Genomic DNA, 25,728 nt, shown 5'->3' with positions numbered 1-25,728 from the left:
ACTCTCCCCGCCAACGAGAGAACGCAAGAGAGAGCACGATCTGAGTACAGAGCCGTGCTAGCTGATCCGCTGTTCCTGATATTCTGTTTTCTCCCACAGTGCTTCAGTCGTGGCACCGGCACAGAATCCGCTCGTCCCAAAGGCCGCAAAGCCTCGGAACCCCGAAGGCACGCCCGACTTCTAGGCCGCGTCGTTGGGATATGGAGAAATGGCCGGTCAGTGAGCCCCTGGAGCAGGTCCCATCTCCGCAAAGAACCAAAGTTTGAGTGCAGCTCGAGGTCAAGGTCTTCAGAATATCAATACTCTTCAGAGATCGTCTGCCTGGAGTCAGTGGTCGCACAACCAGGACTTGAGCTGTGCACCAGCTGTCCAACCACCACCTGCTCCCATGGCTTCTTATGACCCTGATCAGGGGAGGGGGGTAGTCAGGCAGGTGCCCAAGGGTGACCTGCTGGCTAGCGGAGGGAGAGAGCGCCTTACACTTCCTTTGATAGAGACCCATCTCCACCCCGCCACCCAGTCAAATAAATAAAATCTTTAAAACAAAATTGCCTGAGTTCTTTAAACTTTGTCAAAAGACAGACATGTGCCCTGGAGGATACTTACTTTCCAGAAGAGTTTTTTGATGGTGAAGCTCCTGAGGGCAGTGGCTTTCAGCTCCCTCAACAGGGAGCAGGTCCTCGCCAACGTGCTGCTTCCGTGAAGCAGTTCTGAGCCCAGTTGATTGAAGAGTTTATTAATCCCCTCTGAACTGGCACAACACAGACCACCTTGTCATACAGAAAGCTTTCAATACTGACATACACCAAACAGCACCATTTAACGTCAATGCATTGTAATAGAAATTGATAGGAAAAAAAGGCACGCCAGTCGCTATATTTCATTTGGCATTTGAGGAAATTTAGCTTGTCACCAAAGACTCTAGTGAAAGTTTCTACAGATGTACCGTGGATAGCATCACTGTCCAGTTTGGAGGCTGCAATGCACAGGAGTGGAGAAAGCTGCAGAGGGTTCTTAACTCAGCCAACTCCATCATGGGCACCAGCCTCCCTACCATCGAGGACATTTCAATTGGTGATGCCCCAGGAAGGTGGCATCTATTATTAAGGACCCTCACCGTCCAGGGCATGCCCTCTTCTCATCCCTACCATCAGGGAGGAGGTACAGGAGCCTGAAGACACACACCAAATGCTTTAGGAACAGCTTCCTCCCCTCCTCCATCAGATTTCTGAACGGGCCACGAACATCACCTCACTCATTTGCTTGCTTTTGGCACTACTTATTATTTATATATTGTTATTGTGATTTTTATAAATTGTACTGCACTGCGGTCACATTTCACAACAAGCCAGCGATAATAATCCTGATTATGATTTTGCAATAATGAACTCAATGGGGATAAGGGGGTCTCCAGTGGCCACGGAGGGCTCGGACACCGTCCCCAACCATCATAATTATTTATCGAAACACTTGTTTGGATGTCAAGGAGTGGGGTTTGGGGGATCGACTTACCTGTGTGCCTTGGAACCTCGGGCGGGAGATGCAGAAGCACTCACTTGGGCGTAGGCTGGGTCCTGCATCAGCGTCGACTGCTGCAGAGAACACGGGAGAAACGGCGTGAACAGCGGGACACACAAGACGCAGGTCAGGCAGCATCAGCGGAGAGGAATAAACAGCTGATGCTTTGGATCAGGACCCTGTGACAGGACTGGAAAGGAAGAGGGGGGATGGAGAAGAAGCCAGAATAAGGTGGTGGGCAGAGGGGGAGGAGAACAAGCTAACAGGTATTAGGTGAGGGGAAGGTGAGTGGGTGGGGGGTTGGGGGATGAAGTGAGGTGAAAGGTTAAGGGTGATAGGTGGAAGACGTAGAGGGCTGAAGAAACACACATAAAATGCTGGAGAAACCCAGTAGTCCAGACAGTATCTATGGAAATGAATAAATAGCCGACATTTCAGGCGGAGAGCCTTCTTCAGGACCGAAAAGGAAGAGGAAGGGGGAAGATGCCAGAACTAAAAGGTGGGGGAGGGGAAGGAGGCTATCTGGAAGGTGATAGGTGAAGCCAGGTGGGTAGGAAAGGTAAAGGGCTGGAGAAGAAGGACTCTGATAGGAGAGGACAACGGACCTGAGAGAATGAGGGGAACCAGACGGAGGTGCCAGGCAAGTAGGAGAAGATCATCTCCATCTGGCAGACGTTATAAGATTTTCTATGCCCGCACTTCCAGACTGAAAAATAGCTTTTTCCCCAGAGCTATATTTGCTCTGAACCAATCGATCAAGCATCTTCTGTAAATTTGTTATATTGCTACTTTAATACTGGTTTTATGGCTGTTATGCGTCTGAGTTGTGCTTTTGTACTGCTGGACATTGCTTGTACTGGCTGGTCACTTGATTTTATTTATTGTTTATTTATTTTATTTGTGGTTTTATAGCATTGAGTATAAGAGTTGCAAACTCTTTCTCTCTGTATTGGTGCATGACAAACTGTACTATGCAATGACAACAAAGATATTTCATTTCACTTCATTTCAGAAGAGGCAAGAGGGAAGCCGGAATAGGGAATGGGAAAAGAGAGAAGGGGAAGCTAGAGAAATCGACGTTCATGCCGTCAAATGGAGTATGAGGTGATGCTCGTCCAACTTGAGGGCCTCACCTTGGCAGTAGAGGAGGCCATGAACCGACAGGTTGGAACAGGAAAGATAAATGTAATTAAAATGTGTGGCTACCGGGAAAGTTGGCCTTTTGTGGCAGATGGAATGAAGGAGGTTGACAAAGGGGTCTCCAATCTCCCTGGCGCAGAGAAGGCCACACTGGGAGCACCACAGTGACTCTAAGACTCACAGGTGAAGTGTTGCCTCACCTGCAAGGACTGTTTGGGGCCCTGAATGGTAGTGAGGGAGGAGGTGTAGGGGCAGGTGTAGCACTTGTTCCACTTGCAAGGGTAAGTACCAGGAGGGAGATCACTGGGGAGGGACGATGGACAAGGGAAACACAGAGGGAGCAATCCCAGTGGAAAACAGAGAGTGGGGGAAGGAGGGCTAGGATTCCATTGACGATGGCTGAATTTACAGAGAATGATGTTCTGGACGCTGAAGCTCTTGAGGGGGTAGAGGTAAGAAGGAAAATGTTTGGCTGTGGGGACATGAGGCGAGGACAGATGTCCAGGAAATGAAGGAGATGTGGGCAAAGTAGCAGTGACCACAGGGCACTGATGAGAAACCACGAGTGACCCTCACTTTTACTTACTATCATAAAATTGTTCCACGCACTTTTTAAATGGAGAAATATGAGAGAAGACATGGAGATGATGTAAAGATGGAGCTCCAGTTCCCTTTCAACCGATTGGCTGTTTATCCTCTTTTCTGCATCGGGGGTGGAGTCACATGTATCGAGTTGCTGCTCCTTTCGCTGGCTAAGGCATCGATTGGCTGGGAGTAGTTCCACCAGAGCCGGGTTCTCAGCTGACGCATTCGACGCCAGGCAGCCGACCGGCCTTTCCCTCGGAGGGACCGGCAGTGGACGGGCACTCGCGGAACTGGGCACCGGACGCTCCTCTTTGCGCCTCTCGGACAGTTTCAGATTCTTCAGGTCGGGAGGTGGGCACGGGGCTGCACAAGTCACTCCAGGAATGGACTCCACGGCAAAGGCTGCACCCTTCCTACAGGTGATAGAGAGGCTGATTACTTTAGCTGAATGTGCATGGGGAGGAAGGTTGAAACTGGAGGAAATTGAAACTGCACACTGGAGCCCATCTGTGCTCCCAACCAAGTCCTAATTCTAGTGTTTTCTGCATCTGCCTTGCATTGCTAAATTACAGTTCTGTGCAAAAGTCTTAGGCACATATATATAGTTAGGGTGCCTTAGACTTTAGCACAGTACTGTAGTAATTTTATGTATTGCACTGTACTGCTGCCACAAAAAAAATGAATTTCATGACATACGTGAGTGATGATAAACCTGATTCTGATATGGGTCTCCATTGTGGACTGAGAGTGGGAAGGGGGCAGGGAGAGGGGAATCATGGTTGGGGAAAGGGGAAGAGAGAGGGGAGGGAGTGGGAAGCACCAGAGAGACATTCTGTAATGATCAATGAATCAAATGACCTTGCCTGGTGTCTCAGGGCTGGGTGTGTCTGCACCCACACCAACCGCACACCTGGCACTCCTCTGCCACCTGTCCCACGCCCCTCCCTCACCATTCCCAACATCCCCTGCTCCTGCCGCCAGGTTTACAAACTTGTTCTCTGCTCCATGTGGACAAATACAGTACTGTGCAAAGGTCTGCAGCACAACTAAGTCTTTTCCACATAAATACTCAATCAGAATCATGCTTATTATCACTGACACACAATCAGTGGCCACTTTATTAGGTACACTTCCACACCTGCTCATTAATGCAAATATCTAATCAGCCAATCATGTGGCAGCAACTCAATGCTTAAGAGCACGCAGACATGGCCAAGAGGTTCAGTTGTTGTTTGGACCAAACATCAAAATGGAGAAGAAATGAGATACATGTGACTTTGACAGTGGATTGATTGTTACTGCCAGACAGGGTGGTTTGAGTATCTCAGAAACTGATGATCTCCTGGGAATTTCACACACAACAGTCTCTAGAGTTTACAGAGAATGGCGTGAAAAACAAAAAAAAATCCAGTGGGTGAGTGGCAGTTCTGTGGGTGAAAACACCTCATTAATGAGAGAGGTCAGAGGAGAATGTCCAGACTGGTTCAAGCTGACAGGAACTCAAATAACCACGTGTTACAACAGTGGTGTGCAGAAGAGCATCTCTGAACACACATCGATCCTTGATGCAACAGACACCAATTTCTGGAGGAACACAGCAGATCAAGCAGCATCTATGGAAATGAATAAACAGTCGACGTTTCGGGCCGAGACCCTTCATCGGAAAGTGCTTGGGTTTCAGCAGCATGAGACCATGAGAAAGAGGAAACCTAATGATGTGGCCACTGAGTGTACGTCGTGAAATATGCAGCTTTGCGGAAGCAGGACAGTGCAAGTAATAAAGTAATTACTATAAGATTATCTTAGATTAGCTTTGTTTGTCACGTACATTGAAACAAAGTGAAACACATTGACTAATTTATTAATTCTTTTTTCTTCTAGATTATATATTGCATTGAACTGCTACTGCTAAGTGAACAAATTTCACTTCACATGCCGGTGATAATACACCTGATTCTGATTCTGAAATGTGTCACTTGCATCAAATCAAATCAGTGAGGGTCATGCTGGGCAGCCCGCAACACTTGCCACTCTTCTGCCGCCAGCAGAGCACGCCCACATCTCACTAACCCTAACCCGTACATCACGGAACGAGGGAGAAAACTGGAGCACCCAGAAGAACTCCACACGGTCGTGCGGGGAACGTACAAACAGCGAGAGGAATCAAACCTTGATCTTACTGCTGGCACTTTAATAGCATCACGCTAACCACTACACTACCGCGCCTCCTTTACATCTCATATAAAATATGATAAAGGAAAGGTACGTCGCATCCGGAGTTTCTCCAGTTAGTGGACGATTTCCCTCCACGCCTCTCTGACGTGGTGGGGAACTGCGTACGAGGTTGGGTGAGTTTCCAAAGAGATCACAAGCTCATAACCCAGCACGGATGGAAAGCGTGCAGGGGAGATGGCTAGATTCGAACTCGCGACCTTTCGTCCCGAAGTCCGACGCTGATGCCACTATGCCACCAGCCGGGTCATAAGGTATGTATAGAAAAATTAAACAAATAGTACAAAAGAGGAATAGTGAGGTAGTTTTCATGGGTTCATGGACCGTTCAGAAATCTGATGGTGGAGGGGAAGAAGCTATTCCTAAAACATTGAGCGTGGGTCTTCAGGCTCCTGTACCTCCTCCCTGATGGTGTGATGAGAAACCATGTCCAAATGGTGAGCGTCCTTACTGGTGCGTGGTGCCTTCTCGAGTTGCTGAGTTTTGAAGACATCCTTGATGCTGGGGAGGGTGGTGCACATGATGGAGCTGGCTGAGTTTACAAACCTCTGCAGCCTCCTTCGATCCTGGGCATTGGTATCTCCTCACCAGGTGATGATGCACCCAGTCAGAATACTCTCCACTGCGCACCTGTGGAAGTTCACTCGAATCTTTGGTGAGATACCATATCTCCTCAAACTCCGGTGGCGTGCCTTTGTCATGATCCCATCGATCTGCTGGTCCAGGATGCATCCTCTGGGATGTCGATTACCAGGAGCTGGAAGCCGCTGGTCCTTTGCACTGTTGGCCTTTCCCTGAGGATGGGTGTGTGTCCTCCACACCAAGCAACACACTTTGCCAGGATGTTGCTTAGGAGGCAGTGGTTCGGTTATGAGAGACTGGAGATTCTGGGCCTGGTCTCCGCAGGGCAGAGAAGGTTCAGAGAGATAAGACTGAAGTAAATAAAATTATGAGAGGTATGAACTAGAGAAGAATGTCCACCCATTTTAGAGATGCATAACCAACTCCGAATTGATTCCACAACCTATGGACTCACTATCAAGGACTCAACAACTCATGTTCTCAATATTATTTTATTATTATTATTTTTGCACACATGTTTTGTATTTGCACACATTTTTTGCACATTAGTTGCTTGTCAGTGTTTATGTGTCATTTTTCATCGATTCTATTGTATTTCTGCGCTTCGCTGCGAATGCCTGCAGGAAAATGAATCTCAGAGTAGAATATGGTGACATATATGGGGTGTCCAGAGAGGGGTAGCACCTCTGCTATCGGGCTTGTCGTGCTCCACCCAGGGATGCTCACCCACCTTGGTCCCCGCCTGCCACCCCCCATCATCTGTGGCTCCAAATAACTGTTTGCATGTGACAGTGGCTCACCCCGTTACACGGCTTCGACAGGTGGGCTAAACCAGGTGAGGGTAGCCAGGAACCTCCAACTCCTGTGAGATAGGGATACGCCTTCCCCAGCGTGCGAAGCCAGGTCCGGGGGACTGTGGGCACATGAGATCAGCTACCAGATCCGATGGTCCAGAAGGCGATGCTGCAAAGTTTCATGGAGAGTGAAGGGCATGACAAGGCATGGAAGGTTTCACGGCTACCCACTGCAGCCGAGGAAGTCTCCAGTCGTGACGATTCTTCGTACCATTGGACCAAGATTTTTGAGGCCAAGAGAGTGGAACTGCCCCAGTGCAACGGGTTTTTCAGTATAAAACTTCTCCCATCACCGTCGGAAGAGACAGACATCCGTTCTTTATTAATGAATTTACTTTGAATTTTAACTGCAGGAAACTTTTCCCATGTCAGAGTTAGACAAAACAAGGGGAAGTCGATTAAGGGCGAGGGAGAAGAGATTCCAAAGGGATGAGGGGGAGATGGTTTTCACCCAGAGAGTGGCAAGTACCCAGTATGAACTGCCTGAAAAGTGGTTGAAGCTGAGTAGCTGGCAGTATTTAGCTTCAGCTCTATTTGTTACATGTACATTGAAACATAAAGTGAAATCCATGTTTGCTTCAAGTTGTGCAGGGCAGCCCTCAAGTGTGGCCATGCCAACGTAACATTCCCACAACTTACTAAACCTAACCTGTACGCCTTTGAAATATGGGAGGAAACGGGAGCACGAGGAGGAAACGGGAACACCAGGAGGAAAGCAGCGCAGTCTCAGGGGGTATGTACAAACCCATACAGGCAGTGGCAGGAACTGAACCCCAACCAGTGATCACTGGCGCTGTAATAGTGTTGCACTATGCTACCGCGATGCCTGCATTAAGTGTGTAGAAGAGTGCTTGATTTACATGGGCAGGGAAGCAAGCCCAGTGCTGAAAGGTGGCATCGGTGCTGATAGATCCCCAGTGGTCAGCATAGGCTGGACTGTCTCTCTCCCGCTCTGTGTACTCAAAAGAACAGATACAAAAGGCAAAGCTTGTTACACAAAAGAAATGCATCCAAGTTAGAGAATGACCTATGAAAGCAACGTAACACAAAACCAAATTAAAGTTGAAACAAGGGTGGTCTGAAAGGTCGGGGAAAGATTCACATTACAGCATAAAAAGAAATTCAAGAATCTTGTCCTGGTTATTTCTCAGGCTCCGCTGCCCTCACCTACACTGAGAAATGTCTCCTGAAACCTTCACCTGCACTTAGTGCTAAACCTAATTACACAAATGCCAAGCTGAATACATAAAAGAGGATACCTCAAGGTTTGTCAGGTATATAAAGGGTAAAAGAGAGGCGAGAGTAGATATCAGTCTGCTGAAGAGGTAGTAATGAGAGACAAAGAAAAGCAGAGAAACTTAATAAATATTTTGCATCACTCTTCACAATGGAAGACACCTGCAGTATGCCAGAAACTCAGGGATGTCAGGGGATACAAGTGAGTGTAGTTGCTATCTCTAAAGAGAAGGTGCTTGGGAAGCTGAAAGGTCTGAAGATAAATAAGTCACTGGACCTGATGGACTACACCCCTGGGTTCTGAAACAGATACCTGAGGAGATTGTGGAGACATTAGTTATGATCCTTCAAGAATCAGTGGATTCTGAAATGATTCTGGAGGACTGGAAAATTGCAAATGTCACTCCACCCATTAAGAAGGGCAGGAGATAGAAGAAAGAAAATTATAGGCCAGATAGTCTGACCTCAGTGGTTGGGAAGATGTTGGAGTCAATTGTTAAAGATGTGGCTTTGGGGTACTTGGAGGCACATGATAAAAGAAGCCAAAGTCGGCATGGTTTCCTTAAGGGGAAATCTTGCCTGACAAATCTGTTGTAATTCTTTGAGGAAATAACATGCAGAATAGACAAAGGAGAGTCAGTAGATGTTGTGTATTCGGATTTTGTAGAAAACCTTTCATAAGGTGCAGCACATGAGACTTCTTAACAACATGAAAGCTCGGGGTATTTCAGGAAAGATACTATCATAGATAGAAGATTGGCTGATTGGGAAGAGGTAAGAGTGGGAATAAAGGGGACCTTTCTGGTTGACTGTCAGTTACAAATGATGTTCCGCAGGAATTGGTAGTGGGACCACTTCTTTTTACATTATATGTCAATGGTTTAGATGACAGAATTGATGATGGCTTTGTGGCCAAGTTTGCAGACAATAAAAAGATAGGTGGAGGGGCAGGTAGTGTTGAGGAAGCAGTCTACAGAAGGAGTTAACAGATTGGGAGAACGGGCAAAGAAGTGGCCGTATAGTGTAGAGAACTGTATGGTCATGCACTTTGGCAGAAGGAATAAAGATGAAGACTGTTTTCTAAACAGGGAGAAAATTCAAAAATCAGAGGTACAGAGGGAATTGGGAGTCCTTGTGCAGGATTTCCTAAAAGTTATCTTGCAGGTTGAGCCAGAGGTAAGGAAGGCAAATGCAATGTTAGCATTCACTTTGAGAGCGAGTGAACCCGACAACGGGACGATGATTTAGGCGCCAGGCCAGATTGTGAAAGTCAGGGTATTGGGGTGTGAAGTAACAGGCAGGCTGGTTCAGCTCGCTGCTCTGCTCTGCACTGAACTCGCGCTCTGTGGATGGTCTCTTTGTGGACTTCAGCTCAGAGCATGATTTGCTTGCATTTATTGCTTGCATGATTTGTCTTTTTTCCTGCATATTGGGTGCTTGACTGTCTTCATTTTTGTTTATCTTTGCGTTTCTTTGTTTTGTGGCTGCCGTAAGCAGGGGAATCTCAATGTGATGCATACAGACTTTATTCACATTTGTACCTTCAACCTTTGAAATCAGCCATGGTGGAATGACAGAGAAGACTCGATGGGCCAAATGGCCCAATTCTGTTCCTATATCTTATGGTCTAGGCTGGAAGACTTTTCCCACGTGTACACTTTACGACTTGTTGACTCCATGGTACATCTCTGGACAAATAAAAAGCAGAGCTGGCTCAGAGGATGCCAGTCCCCTTCCTGGAGCTTACGAACATCTGACTGAATGGGAAACTGAAAAGGCAGGGGGATCGAGAGAGGAAATTCCAGAGTTTAGAGTCTGGGAGGCTGAAGGCACAGCTGTCAGTGGTGGGGCTCTGAAAACTGGGCTCACACGGGGGAAATACCAACTCAGGCCTGCAAGGTAGCGAGGGAAGAAAAACCTGGAGCAACTTAACGTGGACATGGAGCCAGGCAGTACAGCTGTAGTCCAGACTGAAGATAAAACAGACACGGACTGGGATTAAAGTCGAGATGAAGGCATTTCCTTAAGAAACAAAAAAAAATTGGGCAAGGGAACAGGAAAAATGGAAAAAAGCAATGATAGTTTGTAACCCTCCCTCCCCTCACCTTGCTATTCAGGCTTCTGCTCCTTTCCTTTCCAGTTCTGATGAAGGGTCGTGGCCCAAATCACCGACTGTTTATTCCACCCCCCCCCAAATAAATTCTGCCTGCTCAGTTCCTCCAGCACTTCAAGTATTGCTCAAGATTTCCAGCATCTGCAGAATACCTTGTCTCAATGATATAATGACTCCCGCTCCAATCTGATCCACTGGAGCCATCCCAACACCCCCCCAACAAAGCCCTCCCCAACTTTCTGCCTTACTCCACCTCCCTTGCCTCAACAGCGGGGACAGCAAAGAACAACGCTCAGAGTAAAATCTGTGAGCCAAGTTGAAGTCGCAGAGGGAACGAGCCATTTTCTTTACACTTTATTGTCGCCAAACAATTGATACTCGAGCGTACAGTCATCACAGCGATATTTGATTCTGCGCTTCACGTTCCCTGGATTACAAATCGATAGTAGATATTAAAAATTTAAATTGTAAATCATAAATAGAAAATAGAAAAATGGGAAGTAAGGTAGTGCAAAAAAACCGAAAGGCAGGTCCGGATATTTGGAGGGTACGGCCCAGATCCGGGTCAGGATCCGTTCAGCAGTCTTATCACAGTTGGAAAGAAGCTGTTCCCAAATCTGGCCATATGAGTCTTCAAGCTCCTGAACCTTCTCCCGGAGGGAAGAGGGACAAAAAGTGTGTTGGCTGGGTGGGTCGTGTCCTTGATTATCCTGGCAGCACTGCTCCGACAGCGTGCAGTGTAAAGTGAGTGCAGTAAAGGACAGAAGATTGGTTTGTGTGATGTGCTGCGCTGTGTTCACGATCTTCTGCAGCTTGGACAGGACAACTTCCATACCAGGTTGTGATGCACCCTAGAAGAATGCTTTCTGTGGTGCATCTATAAAAATTAGTGAGGTTTTTAGGGGACAGGCCAAATTTCTTTAGTTTTCTTAGGAAGTAAAGGTGCTGGTGGGCCTTCTTGGCAGTGAACTCCGCTTGGTTGGACCACGTCAGGTCATTTGTGATATTGTGATATTGTGATACCGTGATATTGTGATACCGGATCCAGAGTAGGGAATCAGCCGGACTGACAGCACAGCTCGGAAAAGCTGTCACAGTAGCACAGCGGCTGGCGTAAGGTTTTACAGCGCTAGTGACTGGGGCTCCTACATCCTCCCCGTCCGCGACCGTGTGGGTTTCCTCTGAGTGCTCTGGTTTCCTCCCACATTCCAAAGATGTATGGGTTCGTGAGTTGTGGGCAGACCACATTGGCGCTGGAAGTGGGGCAGCTCTCGTGGGCTGCCCTCAGCACATCCCCAAACACAAATGATACATTGCACTGTATGTTTTGACAAATAAAACCAATCCTTATATCTTTTATATTTAGCTATTCTTGCCCCAGGCAGAATCTCTTACTTTGTACACAATGTTTTAATTACTAAATGGAAAACATTTGAGTAACCATCTAACAATCTGCTTATTATCAACAGTGTGAGTGACCGCTCAGGGTTATGCATTGTGCACTTTGAGTGGTTAATTGCTTCACCGTCCACTGATATACAGTATAGTCACATCTCAGGGCACTGATATAGAGTATAGTTACACCTCAGGGCACTGATAGACTGTATAGTCACATCTCAGGGCACTGATAGACAGTATAGTCACACATCAGGGCACTGATATACAGTATAGTCACATCTCAGGGCACTGATAGACAGTATAGTCACATCTCAGGGCACTGATAGACTGTATAGTCACATCTCAGGGCACTGATAGACAGTATAGTCACATCTCAGGGCACTGATAGACTGTATAGTCACAGCTCAGGGCACTGATATACAGTATAGTCACATCTCAGGGCACTGATAGACGGTATAGTCACATCTCAGGGCACATATACAGTATAGTCACATCTCAGGGCACTGATAGACAGTATAGTCACATCTCAGGGCACCGATATACAGTATAGTCACATCTCAGGGCACTGATAGTATAGTCACACCTCAGGGCACTGATAGACTGTATAGTCACATCTCAGGGTACTGATAGTATAATCACATCTCAGGGCACTGATAGTATAGTCACATCTCATGGCACTGATATACAGTATAGTCACATCTCAGGGCACTGATAGACAGTATAGTCACATCTCAGGGCACTGATAGACAGTATAGTCACATCTCAGGGCACTGATAGACTGTATAGTCACATCTCAGGGCACTGATAGACAGTATAGTCACATCTCAGGGCACTGATAGACTGTATAGTCACATCTCAGGGCACTGATAGACAGTATAGTCACATCTCAGGGCACTGATAGACTGTATAGTCACATCTCAGAGCACTGATAGACTGTATAGTCACATCTCAGGGCACTGATAGACAGTATAGTCATATCTCAGGGCACTGATATACAGTATAGTCACATCTCAGGGCACTGATAGACAGTATAGTCACATCTCAGGGCACTGATAGACTGTATAGTCACATCTCAAGGCACTGATAGACTGTAAGGTCACATCTCAGGGCACTGATAGACAGTATAGTCACATCTCAGGGCACTGATAGATGGTATAGTCACACCTCAGGGCACTGTTATACAGTATAGTCACATCTCAGGGCACTGATATACAGTATAGTCACACCTCAGGGCACTGATAGACTGTATAGTCACATCTCAGGGCACTGATAGACTGTATAGTCACATCTCAAGGCACTGATAGTATAGTCACATCTCAGGGCACTGATAGACAGTATAGTCACATCTCAGGGCACTGATAGACAGTATAGTCACATCTCAGGGCACTGATAGACAGTATAGTCACATCTCAGGACACTGATAGACGGTATAGTCACATCTCAGGGCACTGATAAACAGTATAGTCACACCTCAGGGCACTGATATACAGTATAGTCACATCTCAGGGCACTGATAAACAGTATAGTCACATCTCAGGGCACTGATAGACTGTATAGTCACATCTCAGGGCACTGATAGACGGTATAGTCACATCTCAGGGCACTGATAGACTGTATAGTCACATCCCAAGGCACTGATAGTATAGTCACATCTCAGGGCACTGATAGACAGTATAGTCACATCTCAGGGCACTTATAGACAGTATAGTCACATCTCAGGGCACTGATAGACTGTATAGTCACATCTCAGGGCACTGATAGACGGTATAGTCACATCTCAGGGCACTGCTAGACGGTATAGTCACATCTCAGGGCACTGATAGTATAGTCACATCTCAGGGCACCGATATACAGTATAGTTACACCTCAGGGCACTGATATACAGTATAGTCACATCTCAGGGCACTGATAGACAGTATAGTCACATCTCAGGGCACTGATATACAGTATAGTCACATCTCAGGGCACTGATAGACTGTATAGTCACATCTCAGGGCACTGATAGACAGTATAGTCACATCTCAGGGCACTGATAGACAGTATAGTCACATCTCAGGGCACTGATAGACTGTATAGCCACATCTCAGGGCACCGATAGACGGTATAGTCACATCTCAAGGCACTGATAATATAGTCACATCTCAGGGCACTGATAGACTGTATAGTCACATCTCAGGGCAGTGATAGACAGTATAGTCACATCTCAGGGCACTGATAGACAGTATAGTCACATCTCAGGGCACTGATAGACTATATAGTCACATCTCAGGGCACTGATAGACAGTATAGTCACATCTCAGGGCACTGATAGACAGTATAGTCACATCTCAGGGCACTGATAGACAGTATAGTCACATCTCAGGGCACTGATAGACTGTATAGTCACATCTTAAGGCACTGATAATATAGTCACATCTCAGGGCACTGATAGACAGTATAGTCACATCTCAGGGCACATAGACAGTATAGTCACATCTCAGGGCACTGATAGACAGTATAGTCACATCTCAGGGCACTGATAGACTATATAGTCACATCTCAAGACACTGAAAGTATAGTCACATCTCAGGGGACTGATAGACTGTATAGTCACATCTCAGGGCACTGATAGACTGTATAGTCACATCTCAGGGCATTGATATACAGTATAGTCACATCTCAGGGCACTGATATACAGTATAGTCACATCTCAGGGCACTGATATACAGTATAGTCACATCTCAGGACACTGATATACAGTATAGTCACATCTCAGGGCACTGATAGACAGTATAGTCACATCTCAGGGCACTGATAGACAGTATAGCCACATCTCAGGGCACTGATATACAGTATAGTCACATCTCAGGACACTGATATACAGTATAGTCACATCTCAGGGCACTGATAGACAGTATAGTCACATCTCAGGGCACTGATAGACAGTATAGTCACATCTCAGGGCACTGCTATACAGTATAGTCACATCTCAGGGCACTGATAGACAGTATAGTCACATCTCAGGGCACTGATAGACAGTATAGTCACATCTCAGGGCACTGATAGACAGTATAGCCACATCTCAGGGCACTGATATACAGTATAGTCACATCTCAGGACACTGATATACAGTATAGTCACATCTCAGGGCACTGATAGACAGTATAGTCACATCTCAGGGCACTGATAGACAGTATAGCCACATCTCAGGGCACTGATATACAGTATAGTCACATCTCAGGACACTGATATACAGTATAGTCACATCTCAGGGCACTGATAGACAGTATAGTCACATCTCAGGGCACTGATAGACAGTATAGTCACATCTCAGGGCACTGCTATACAGTATAGTCACATCTCAGGGCACTGATAGACAGTATAGTCACATCTCAGGGCACTGATAGACAGTATAGTCACATCTCAGGGCACTGATAGACAGTATAGCCACATCTCAGGACACTGATATACAGTATAGTCACATCTCAGGGCACTGATAGACAGTATAGTCACATCTCAGGGCACTGATAGACAGTATAGTCACGTCTCAGGGCACTGATATACAGTATAGTCACGTCTCAGGACACTGATATACAGTATAGTCACATCTCAGGGCACTGATAGACGGTATAGTCACATCTCAGGGCATATCTTGATGAACTTTTATTCAGCCATCATTGAGGGTGTTGTGACCACTTCTATCACCATTGGGTTAACCCTCCCTCTCCAAGCCAGGTTACAGTGAGTGGCCCACACAGTGGAGAAGATCACTGGCTGTCAGCTACCGACATTAAAAGACCTTTTCATCACCAGAGTGAAGAAAAGAGTTTAAAAATTACTGCTGACTCCATCCACCCTAACAGTCACCTGTTCACCGAATTACCACCAGGGAGACACTACCAGTCCATCACCACCAGGACCACACGTCACCTCCGAAGCATCTTCCCTGTAACTATCCAGCTTCTCAACAAAACTCACTCAGGTGTAAGACCCTGGCTGCCTCTGCACAATATCCGTTAAATGGTCTTTCCTGTGCTCCTTATTCTGTTGATTATTATGTAATCTGCTCATATGTTCACATTTATTTAAGCTTGATCATTAACGTTTGCACATAGGAGCAGAATTAGGCCATTCAGCCCATCGAGTCTGTCCACCATTCCATCATGGCTGATCCTGGACCCCACTCAACCCCATACACCTGTCTTCTCGCCATATCCTTTGATAACCTGACTGATCAGGAAACTATCAACTTCCACCTTAAGTATACCACAGACCATCGACATATACTCACATGTGAGTGTTCTGCTGGTTGTTGATTGCTGATGGCTGTTTGCACTATTGTCTTGTAAACTGTTGGTGCTATTATGTTGCCTGTTCTCGTATTGTCCTGCCTTTTATTCTTGGCACCAAACCACACTCAATTCTGAGATGTTTCCCACTCTGGCAATAAAGGGATTCGGACTCAGATTTGGATTTCGATCTTTGCTGTCCCTACACTCAGTGGCCACTTTATTAGGTACACTTGTACACCTGCTCATTGATGCAAATATCTAATCAGCCAATCATGTTAAGTTCAGTTGTTCAGATCAAACATCAGAATGGGGAAGAAATGTGATCTAAGTGACTTCGATTGTGGAATGATTGTTGGTGCCAGACAGGGTGGTTTGAGTATCTCAGAAAATGCTAATCTCCAGGGATTTTCACACACAACAGTCTCTAGAGTTTACAGAGAATGGTCTGAAAAACAAAAATAACACCCAGTGAGCAGCTGTTCTGTGGGTGAAAACGCTTTGTTAATGTGAGAGGTCAGAGGAGAATGGCCAGACTGCTTCAAGCTGGCAGGAAGGCGACAGTAACTCAAATAACCACTCGTTACAACAGTGGTGTGCAGTAGAGCATCCCTGAACGCACAACACATCAAACATTGAAGTGGGTGGGCTACAGCAGCAGAAGACCACAGACATACACTCAATGGACACTTTATTAGGTATGGACACTTTATTAGGTATATGAATACATAATAAAGTGGCCACTGAGTATATGTAGTCACATGTATTTAATGTGAGACTACGAATTAGAACAGAGTGCACATTCTGTTTTAAGAACAAAGTAAAATTATCAAAGTACGTATATGTCACCCTATACTTCCCTGAGTTTCATTTTTCTTGCAGGCATTTGCAGTAGAATAGAGATTACTATGGAATCAACAAAACATAAAGACTGACAAACAACCAACGTGCAAAAGAGGACTAACAGTACAAATACAAAAATAAATTAATAAATAAGTAACTAAATAATACAGAGAGCATGAATTGTGGAGTCCTTGAAAGGGGGTTGTGAAATCAGTTCGGGATTCAGGAGAGCGAAGTTATCCATGCTACATGGTTGAAGAGTGATAACTGTTCTGACCTTGATGGCGTGGGATCAAGAATCTTGAACCTCCTTTCCGATGACAGCAGTGAGAAGAGAGCATGGTCCTCGATGCTGCTCTCCTGCAGCAGAACTTGTAGACATAATCAATGGTGGGGAGGGCTTTACCCATGATGGACTGGGCCGTATTCACTACTGTTTGTAGGATTTTCCATTCAAGGGCATTGGTGTTTCCATACCAGGCTGTGATGCAGCCAATCCAGATCAGTCTTTGAGTACAAGCAGCTATCATCGAGGCACGTATACCTCACCCTACTCTACTTGAGGAGATTTGGTACGTCACCAAATGTCTGCGGGAGTGCTGTGGAGAGCATTCTGACTGATTTCATCACTGTCTGCCACGAAGGCGCCACAGCACAGGATGGAAAGAGGCTGCAGAGGGTTGTAAACTCAGCCAGCCCCACCATAGGCACTAGCCTCCCCACCGTCAAGCACATCTTCAAAAGAGAGTGTCTCGGGAAGGCCGCATCACCATTAAGGACACCACCACCCGTGACACTTTATTTCTTGTTTTAATTTAGCATACAGTGTGAAATGAGCCCTTCTGGCCCTTCGAGCTGCACCACCCAGCAACCCCCGACAAGGCGATTTAACCCTAACCTAACCACGGGGCAATCTACAATGACTTCGGGGGGAAACCCACGCACTCCACAGGGAGGACGTAGAGAGGAACTGAGCTCTGAACTCCGCCGCCCCGAGCTGTAATAGAGTTGCACTAACTGCTGGGCTAGTGCGGTGCTGAAACATGGCCTCTTCTCATTACAACCATCGGGGGGGGGGGAGGAGGTACAGGAGAGCAAAGACACGCACAACGCTTTAGGAACAGTTTCTTTCCCACCTCCATCAGTTTGTCAGGCGGACCATGAACACTACCTCACTCTTTTTGCACCACTTTTTAAAATATTTCTTATTGTAACATAGTAATTCTTTTACATGTGGGCACGTGGCCAAGTGGTTAAGGCATTGGACTAGCTACCTGAAGGTCGTGAGTTCGAGCCCCAGCCGAGGCAACGTGTGTTGTGTCCTTGAGCAAGACACTTAATCACACATTGCTCTGCGACGACACTGGTGCCAAGCTGTACGGGTCCTAATGCCCTTCCCTTGGACAACATCAGTGTCGTGGAGAGGGGAGCTTGCAGCATGAGCAACTGCCTGTCTTCCATACAACCTTGCCCAGGCCTGCGCCCTGGAGTGTGAAGACTTTCCAGGCGCAGGTCCATGGTCTCACAAGACTAACAGATGCCTTTACTTTAATTCTTTTACATATTGCACTGTAGTGCTGCCACAAGACAACAAATTTCACAAGAAGCGTCAGTGATGCAAATCTGATTCTGCTGTGGGGTCACACTCTCTAAGAGGTTCGCCACCCCTCCCCTAGAATTCTCATGAAAAGCAGAATAAATATCAGCTTCACTGGAATCATACACTTGTTTCTTTCTGTCGATGTTGTATGTGGTTCAGTCATTGGAAAAAAAACCCTACCCGAGAGAGAATTCCCTCAGAAGCTTGTCCTGCTTGGGGTTGAGTTTAGCCGGGCTGCTGAGGTTTGTCTCAACTGAAAAAGAAAATATTCTGTTTTAAATAAACGCTTCTGTAAAAATATTGCTAAAATTAAACAGTACATATACTTCAAAACCACAACCCTTTAGGTGAAGTACCTGCACTTCTAATGTTTTTGGTGGGGAGAGGAGGGGCTGAAAGGGGGGGTGATTTCTCTTTCTCCCAGCGCTGCGATCCCAGTGAATGAACGGTGCCTCCTGCTCAGAGGGAGAATAAATCAGCCATGATGGAATTGTGGGGCAGAGTCAATGGACCGAATGGCCTGACTCTGCCCCTGTGTATTATGGCCTTGAGCCTCCCCAATATTGAGCACATCTTCACGAGGTGATGCCTCAACAAGGTATCGTTAAGAACCCTCACCGTCTGGGACACGTCCTCTTCTCGTTACTACCATCAGGGAGGAGGTACAGGAGCCTGAAGGTCTGCACTCAACATTTTCAGAACAGCTTCTTCCCATCTGCATTCAATTTCCGAGCGATCCATGAACACTTTCTCACTATTCCTCTTTTGCATAATTTGTTTATTTATATTTTTATTATGACGTATAAAACATTGGTATAGCTACACTCTTATGCTGCCACAAAAGGACAAATTTCACTAGCCAGAGGTTGCTGAGCCTGTGGAATTCATTACCACAGACGGCTGAGGAGGACAAGTCATTGGATATATTTAAAACGAGGTTGATTGGTAAGAGTTATGGGGAGAAGGCTGAGAGGGACAATAAACCAGCCATGGTCAAATGGCGGAGCCCACTTGATGAGCCAAATGGCCTAATTCTCCTCTACGTCTAATGGTATTATGGGATGTGGGCCAAACGCAGGCAAGCGGAACTATGGTCTGTGTGGACGAGTTGGACCAAAGGCTGTGTTTCTATGCTCTGTTTCTCTATGTCACTATATTCTGTAAAGACCAAAAGGAGGCCATTCAGCCCATCTGGTCTACACCAGCCATCAGAGAATTCCAAGATTTGGATGTCAGCGGTAGATTTTTATTTTACAGAGAGTGGTGGGTGGCTGAAACGCCCTGCCAGGTGTTGTGGTGAAGGCGGCTACATTAGGGGCATTTAAGAAGCTCTCAGATGGGCACATGGATGAAAGCAAAGTGGGGGGCTACATGGGAGGGTAGGGTTAGATCGTTCTTGGAGAGTAGGGTAAAAAGTTGGCACAACATTGTGGGCCAAAGGGCCTACACTGTTCAATGACTGCCCTATGACAGTCATCACGACGTGGTCAGTAACACACTAAGCTTCTCAGTGTAACCTAGCTGCTGCCTTGAAAGTAGCTGCAATCATCACCTGCAAAGCCCTCTGCCCCGGCATCCAGAGCCGGTATATTAATGCACATGTTTAATCCTCCTGTTCCCATGTATTTCCATATGAACTACGGCCAAGTCTTGTTAGGGTCACGGGCTACTCCTGAACAAGAATCAGCAAAAACTTTTGCAATAAGCCATCATCCTTAAAAAGAAAAGCAAAAATAATTAATAAAATTGAGAGGCGGCACAGATTTGGCGAGCACGATGACTCCGAAATGTTATATTGGATAGTTTATTAAAGCCAGAGGAATCTTTCTTCTTCTTCTACTTCCCACTTTATCTACTATTTACTAAGTTAGAACCTTCTGTTAAATGTGTAGATAGCTGAATGATATACAGGTGTCCCCCACTTTTCAAACATTCGCTTTACGAAACTTCACTGTTATGAAAGACCTACATTAGTACCCTGTTTTCGCTTTCAGAAGGTGTTTTCACTATTACGAAAAGAAAATTCAGCACGCGATAAAAAATCAGCGCGCGAAAAAATCAGCACGCGATAAAAGGCCGCGCGCCCCAAGCAGCCGCTCCCCCCAGATTCGGAATTGCTTTGCTTTAACATGTGCTTGTGAGCAGCCGTTTGCAAGGTGAGTTCTAAGGTATCGGAAAAGCCTGAAAGAGCTTGTAAGGGTGTTACACTTACGGTAAAACTAGACATAATTAAGCATTTTGATCGTGGTGAACGAAGTAAGGACAACGTGAGTTTGACTTGTGGAAGCTGATGAAGATGATGTTGAAGAGGTTTTGGCATCCCATGACCAAGATCTGTTAGATGAAGAGCTGATGCAATTGGAAGAAAAAAGGATAACAATGGAAACCGAATGAGTAATGATAAAGTACGACTTTAATTTTGAAAGGGTACATCGGTTTAGGGAATATTTGCAGGATGGTTTGAGTCCTTACAAAGAACTGTGTGATAGAAAAATGCGCGAGGCTCAGCAGTCAAGCAAGTCTTCCACATCAGCCACAGCAGACGATGAACCTCCACCTTCGACATCGAGGCAAGCAGAGATAGAAGAAGATGAGCTGCCTGCTCTAATGGAAACAGACGATGAGATGACACCCCAGTGTCCCACCACCCCAACACCCAGGCCATAGACAGATACCGGCTCGTGGAGAATGCAACGGTAGCCGGGACGCACACAGCACATCTTTAAGAAAAAAGCCGAAATAAACATGCTAATTAATTAGGTGCCGCCGACACGTAATTGTCAGCCCAGATCAGAGACGACGCAATCGGAAATCGGCACTGATCTGGGCCGACAATTACGGGTGGCACCTAATTAATTAACATGTTGTTTCAGCTTTTCTCTTAAAGATGTGCTGTGTACCTCCCAGCTACCGCTGGACCCCTGTGTTCTTCGCGGCAATGTATCGCTCAGCCGCCCGGAAGGTGGGGGCCACTGCACCACCCAAACTCCGACGACTCAGTCTAACACACCATCATCAGTGTGCTCGACGCTGTCCCGATTCCCATAAGTGATACTACACTGTACATACATTATTTCTACTTTATATCGGCTGTGTATTTTTACGTGTTATTTGGTATGATTTGGCAGCTTCATAGTTTAAAGGTTACCGGAGAGCGCTTGCGTGTGTTTCTGGCAACAGCGCTTGCGTGAGATTTTCTGCCGACGGCACTTGCGTGAGATTTTCGCTACGGAGAGCAGTGCAGTAATGATTGTGGAAAAGTATTTCTACTTTATATAGGCTGTGTATTTATCATATCATTCCTGCTTTTACTATGTGTTACTGTTATTTTAGGTTTTATGTGTTATTTGGCATGATTTGGTAGGTTATTTTTGGGTCTGCGAACGCTCACAAAATTTTCCCATATAAATAAATGGTAATTGCTTCTTCGCTTTACGACATTTCATAGGAACGCTCTACCTTCGGATGGCGGGGGAAACCTGTATATATAAATCTTTAAATGACGCTATGTTGAAGTTACGTAAGACATTGGTGAAGAATAATTTGGAGTACTGTGAGCAATTCTGGTCACCTGTCTACAGGAAAGACATCAACAAGATTGAAAGAGTACTGAGAACATTCACAGGGATGTTTCCCTGACTTGAAGGCCCGAGTTACAGGGAGAGATTGAATAGGTTCGGACTTCATTCCCTGGAGTGCAGCAGAATGAAGGGAGTATACAAATTATAAGGGGGAGAGACAGGGTAAATACAAGCAGGCTTTTTCCACTGAGGTTGGGTGAGACTAGAACTGGAGGCCATAGGCTAAGGGTGAAAGGAGAAATATTTAGGGGGAACTTCTTCACTCAGTGTGTGGTGCGGTGTACTATGAACTGTCAGAAGTGGTGGATGTAGGTTTGATTTCTACATTTTGTCATGGTCCGGTCCATGAAATGCGCATTCCGGTTCACGGTCCGGTCCGTGGACTCAGAACTCCGGGTCTTCCAGCTGTCCCCTGTTTTGTTTAAGTTAATCATAGGCACCTGATTCCCATCTTGAGGCTTGGAACATAAGTAGCCTTGGGGTTGAGTGTAGGCTGCTAGTTTAGACTATGGAAGTATTGTATATGGGTCAGCAGCAAAATCTGTGCTGGCAGAACTGGATACCGTGCAAGCTCGGGCTCTAGGGGTGTGCTTGGGAGCGGTTAGAACTTCCCCAGTGTGTGCACTCCAAGTTGAAGCAAACGAAATGCCATTGGGGCTGCGGTGTAAACAGCTGGAGGCCAATCACTGGATTAATTTAAGGGGGCATGGTGATAGCCATCCTACAAAAAGGGTGTTGCAGACATGCTGGGAGAAGAAGAGGTCACAAAAAGAATGTTTTGGCTAGACAGGAGAGCAAACAGCAAAAGATATGGGTGTATACGATGAAGACTTTTGTTCAAGTGTGGTGTGGCCTGTCAGACCTTTCTGGGTATTAGAAAATCCCTCTGTAGATTTGGAATTGCTTAAGACTAAGCACAGTAATAAGACAGCTGATATACTCAGTGACTATCATAGTTACAGGGAATGTAAATATAAAGGCGTACAGATTTTTACAGATGGATCAAAGGATCCAGAAACAGGTGCAACAGGGTCTTCAATTGTTGTACCAAGTTATTGAGTGGAAATTAGCAAGAGAACACCTGATTGCTTGAGTGTATATGCAGTTGAAATCTTTGCCATATTGTTAGCACTAGAATAGAGTGAGCAGGTTGATTGTAATAATATTGTGATATGTAGTGATTCTGTGTCGGCCCATGCAAGCATTAAGGCGGGTACAGCTAGAGGTCACCAGGATCTGCTTTATGAAATCTGGTTTGCAAATTCAAGACTGGCCAGACAAGGCAAAAATATCACATTCATGTGGGTTCCAGCACATTCGGGTACTATGGGAAATGTGACAGCAGATAAGCTAGCAAAAGCAGCAGTCAAAAAAGGATCTATAGAGGTCAATATTAAACTATCAAAATCAGAGGGGAAGAGCATAGTGTGGAGAAGGATAAATCAACAGTGGCAGCAGCATTGGGATAGAGCAATAAAAAGGAAGACATTTACATTCAATTCAGAACAGAGTAGATATGGGAAGAAGTAGGGGAGTAAAGCGGAAGGAGCAAGTAATTATAAGTAGAGTGAGAATTGGGCGCAGCAACCTTAATGACACTCTGGCCATCATAAATAAACATCCAACAGGTTTTTGCGATCTATGTCAGGAGACTGAAACAGTAGAGCATATCCTTATTTCATGCCGGAAATTTGCACAGGAAAGGCAACAAATGTTACAACAATTACACAAAATAGGACTGGTAGAGAACAGTGTTAAAGGTTTATTGGAATGTGGGGAGAGTGATCGGGCAGGAAATGGTTGTTTAGTTTTTTAAGGGCAACAGGACTGGAAAGACGGTTTTAAAGTGAATGGACAATGAGGGACAACAAATCCTGAAGATGGCAGTAATGCAACAGTGTAGATGCCAACTGCCGTAAAAACTCAAAGAAGAAGAAGGAGAAGTGTAGGCTGCTGGCTTGTCTTGTCAAGATCCCCTGGGAGCAACCTGCTGGTGGAAGGCTAGAGCAGCCTCTTGCCATCTTTAGGTTATCTTAGAGAACCACTGCTTCATGGAGCCTTGTTGCCACTTGTTGGAGTGGTCTTTGTGGTATGGATTTGGCTGTTTCCTTGGCCAGCTGACTGGCTGCCAGCCACTCTGAGCTAGGTAGGGATCCGGCTGTTTCTGTAGCCAGCTGAGGTTGCTGGCTGAACTGAGACTCAGAGATACCCTGGAGCAGAGATGGAACTGTCTGTTGTTCTTTGGTGTTTGTCTTGTCCTTGCCTCTGTGGGGGAAGTCAGGCTGTTCAGCTGTTGCCCTGTGGGGGAGGAGGGGGGTCTTGTCTTGTCTTGTCTAGTCTTTGCCTCTGTTGGGTAAGTCTGGCTGTTCTGCCATTACCCGATGGAGGGACCTGTCCCACCTTGGTGTGGAGATAAGTTGAGTCCTGGCTCTATGTCTATGTACTGTCCAGTCTTATGTTGGTGTCGTGTTGAAGATGAGTCCTGGCTTTTCAAAGGATAAGTCCCGGCTCTATGTTGATGTTCAGCTCCCAGTCTGTCTCTGAGCTCCAGCTTCCGAGTAATCTGCCCCCGCATTTCAAGAGCTGAGACCCCAGCCTGTCTCCAAGCTCAAGAGCCGAGACCCCAGCCTGTCTCCAAGCTCAAGAGCCCAGACCCCAGTCTGTCTCCAAGTTCAAGAGCCGAGACCCCAGCCTGTCTCCAAGCTCAAGAGCCCAGACCCCAGTCTGTCTCCAAGCTCAAGAGCCCAGACCCCAGTCTGTCTCCAAGCTCAAGAGCCGAGACCCCAGTCTGTCTCCAAGCTCAAGAGCCGAGACCCCAGTCTGTCTCCAAGCTCAAGAGCCCAGACCCCAGTCTGTCTCCAAGCTCAAGAGCCCAGACCCCAGTCTGTCTCCAAGCTCAAGAGCCGAGACCCCAGTCTGTCTCCAAGCTCAAGAGCCCAGACCCCAGTCTGTCTCCAAGTTCAAGAGCCCAGACCCCAGCCTGTCTCCAAGCTCAAGAGCCCAGACCCCAGCCTGTCTCCAAGCTCAAGAGCCCAGACCCCAGTCTGTCTCCAAGTTCAAGAGCCCAGACCCCAGTCTGTCTCCAAGCTCAAGAGCCCAGACCCCAGTCTGTCTCCAAGCTCAAGAGCCCAGACCCCAGTCTGTCTCCAAGTTCAAGAGCCCAGACCCCAGTCTGTCTCCAAGCTCGAGAGCCGAGACCTGTCTCCAAGTTCAAAAGCCGAGACCCCAGTCTGTCTCCAAGCTCAAGAGCCCAGACCCCAGTCTGTCTCCAAGTTCAAGTGCCCAGACCCCAGTCTGTCTCCAAGTTCAAGAGCCGAGACCCCAGTCTGTCTCCAAGTTCAAGAGCCGAGACCCCAGCCTGTCTCCAAGCTCAAGAGCCCAGACCCCAGCCTGTCTCCAAGTTCAAGAACCCAGACCCAGTCTGTCTCCAAGTTCAAGAGCCCAGACCCCAGTCTGTCTCCAAGTCCAAGAGCCGAGACCCCAGCCTGTCTCCAAGCTCAAGAGCCGAGACCCCAGCCTGTCTCCAAGTTCAAGAGCCGAGACCCCAGCCACGTCCTGTCTGGTAGCCATGTCATGTCCATGCCTGGTTCTGGGGTCCGAGCCCGAGGCAAGACCCAGGTCCTGGGTCCTTGTCCAGTCTCTGGCTCAGAGTCCAAGCCCAGGCTCCTAGTTCATAGTTCCTTGTCCGGGTTCCTTGTCTTGTCTATGTCCTAGCCAAGTCTGCATTCTTGGCCCTGCTCCTTGTCTGTATCCTGTCATGTCCCTACTCTAGTCAAGT

At 46.6% G+C, this 25,728-nt stretch overlaps 1 protein-coding gene across 4 annotated transcripts in view; it reads right to left on the bottom strand.

Moving 5' to 3' along the window:
* c9h12orf56 (chromosome 9 C12orf56 homolog) overlaps window positions 1-25,728 on the bottom strand; it is a 276,453-nt gene that overhangs the window by 47,230 nt on the left and 203,495 nt on the right. For all 4 annotated transcript variants that reach the window (XM_072269446.1, XM_072269448.1, XM_072269447.1 and 1 more), the window contains exons 3-6: window positions 18,550-18,622; window positions 3,245-3,656; window positions 1,513-1,592; window positions 607-751 (exon numbers count right to left, since the gene is read on the bottom strand). In XM_072269446.1, the coding sequence (XP_072125547.1) occupies window positions 607-751; window positions 1,513-1,592; window positions 3,245-3,656; window positions 18,550-18,622 (710 nt within the window). The remainder of the gene's footprint in view (window positions 1-606; window positions 752-1,512; window positions 1,593-3,244; window positions 3,657-18,549; window positions 18,623-25,728) is intronic.

The sequence above is a fragment of the Mobula birostris genome, chromosome 9 (assembly GCF_030028105.1).
Source record: "Mobula birostris isolate sMobBir1 chromosome 9, sMobBir1.hap1, whole genome shotgun sequence".
Lineage (NCBI taxonomy): Eukaryota > Metazoa > Chordata > Chondrichthyes > Myliobatiformes > Myliobatidae > Mobula > Mobula birostris.
This window is presented reverse-complemented; position numbering and strand designations above follow the sequence as displayed.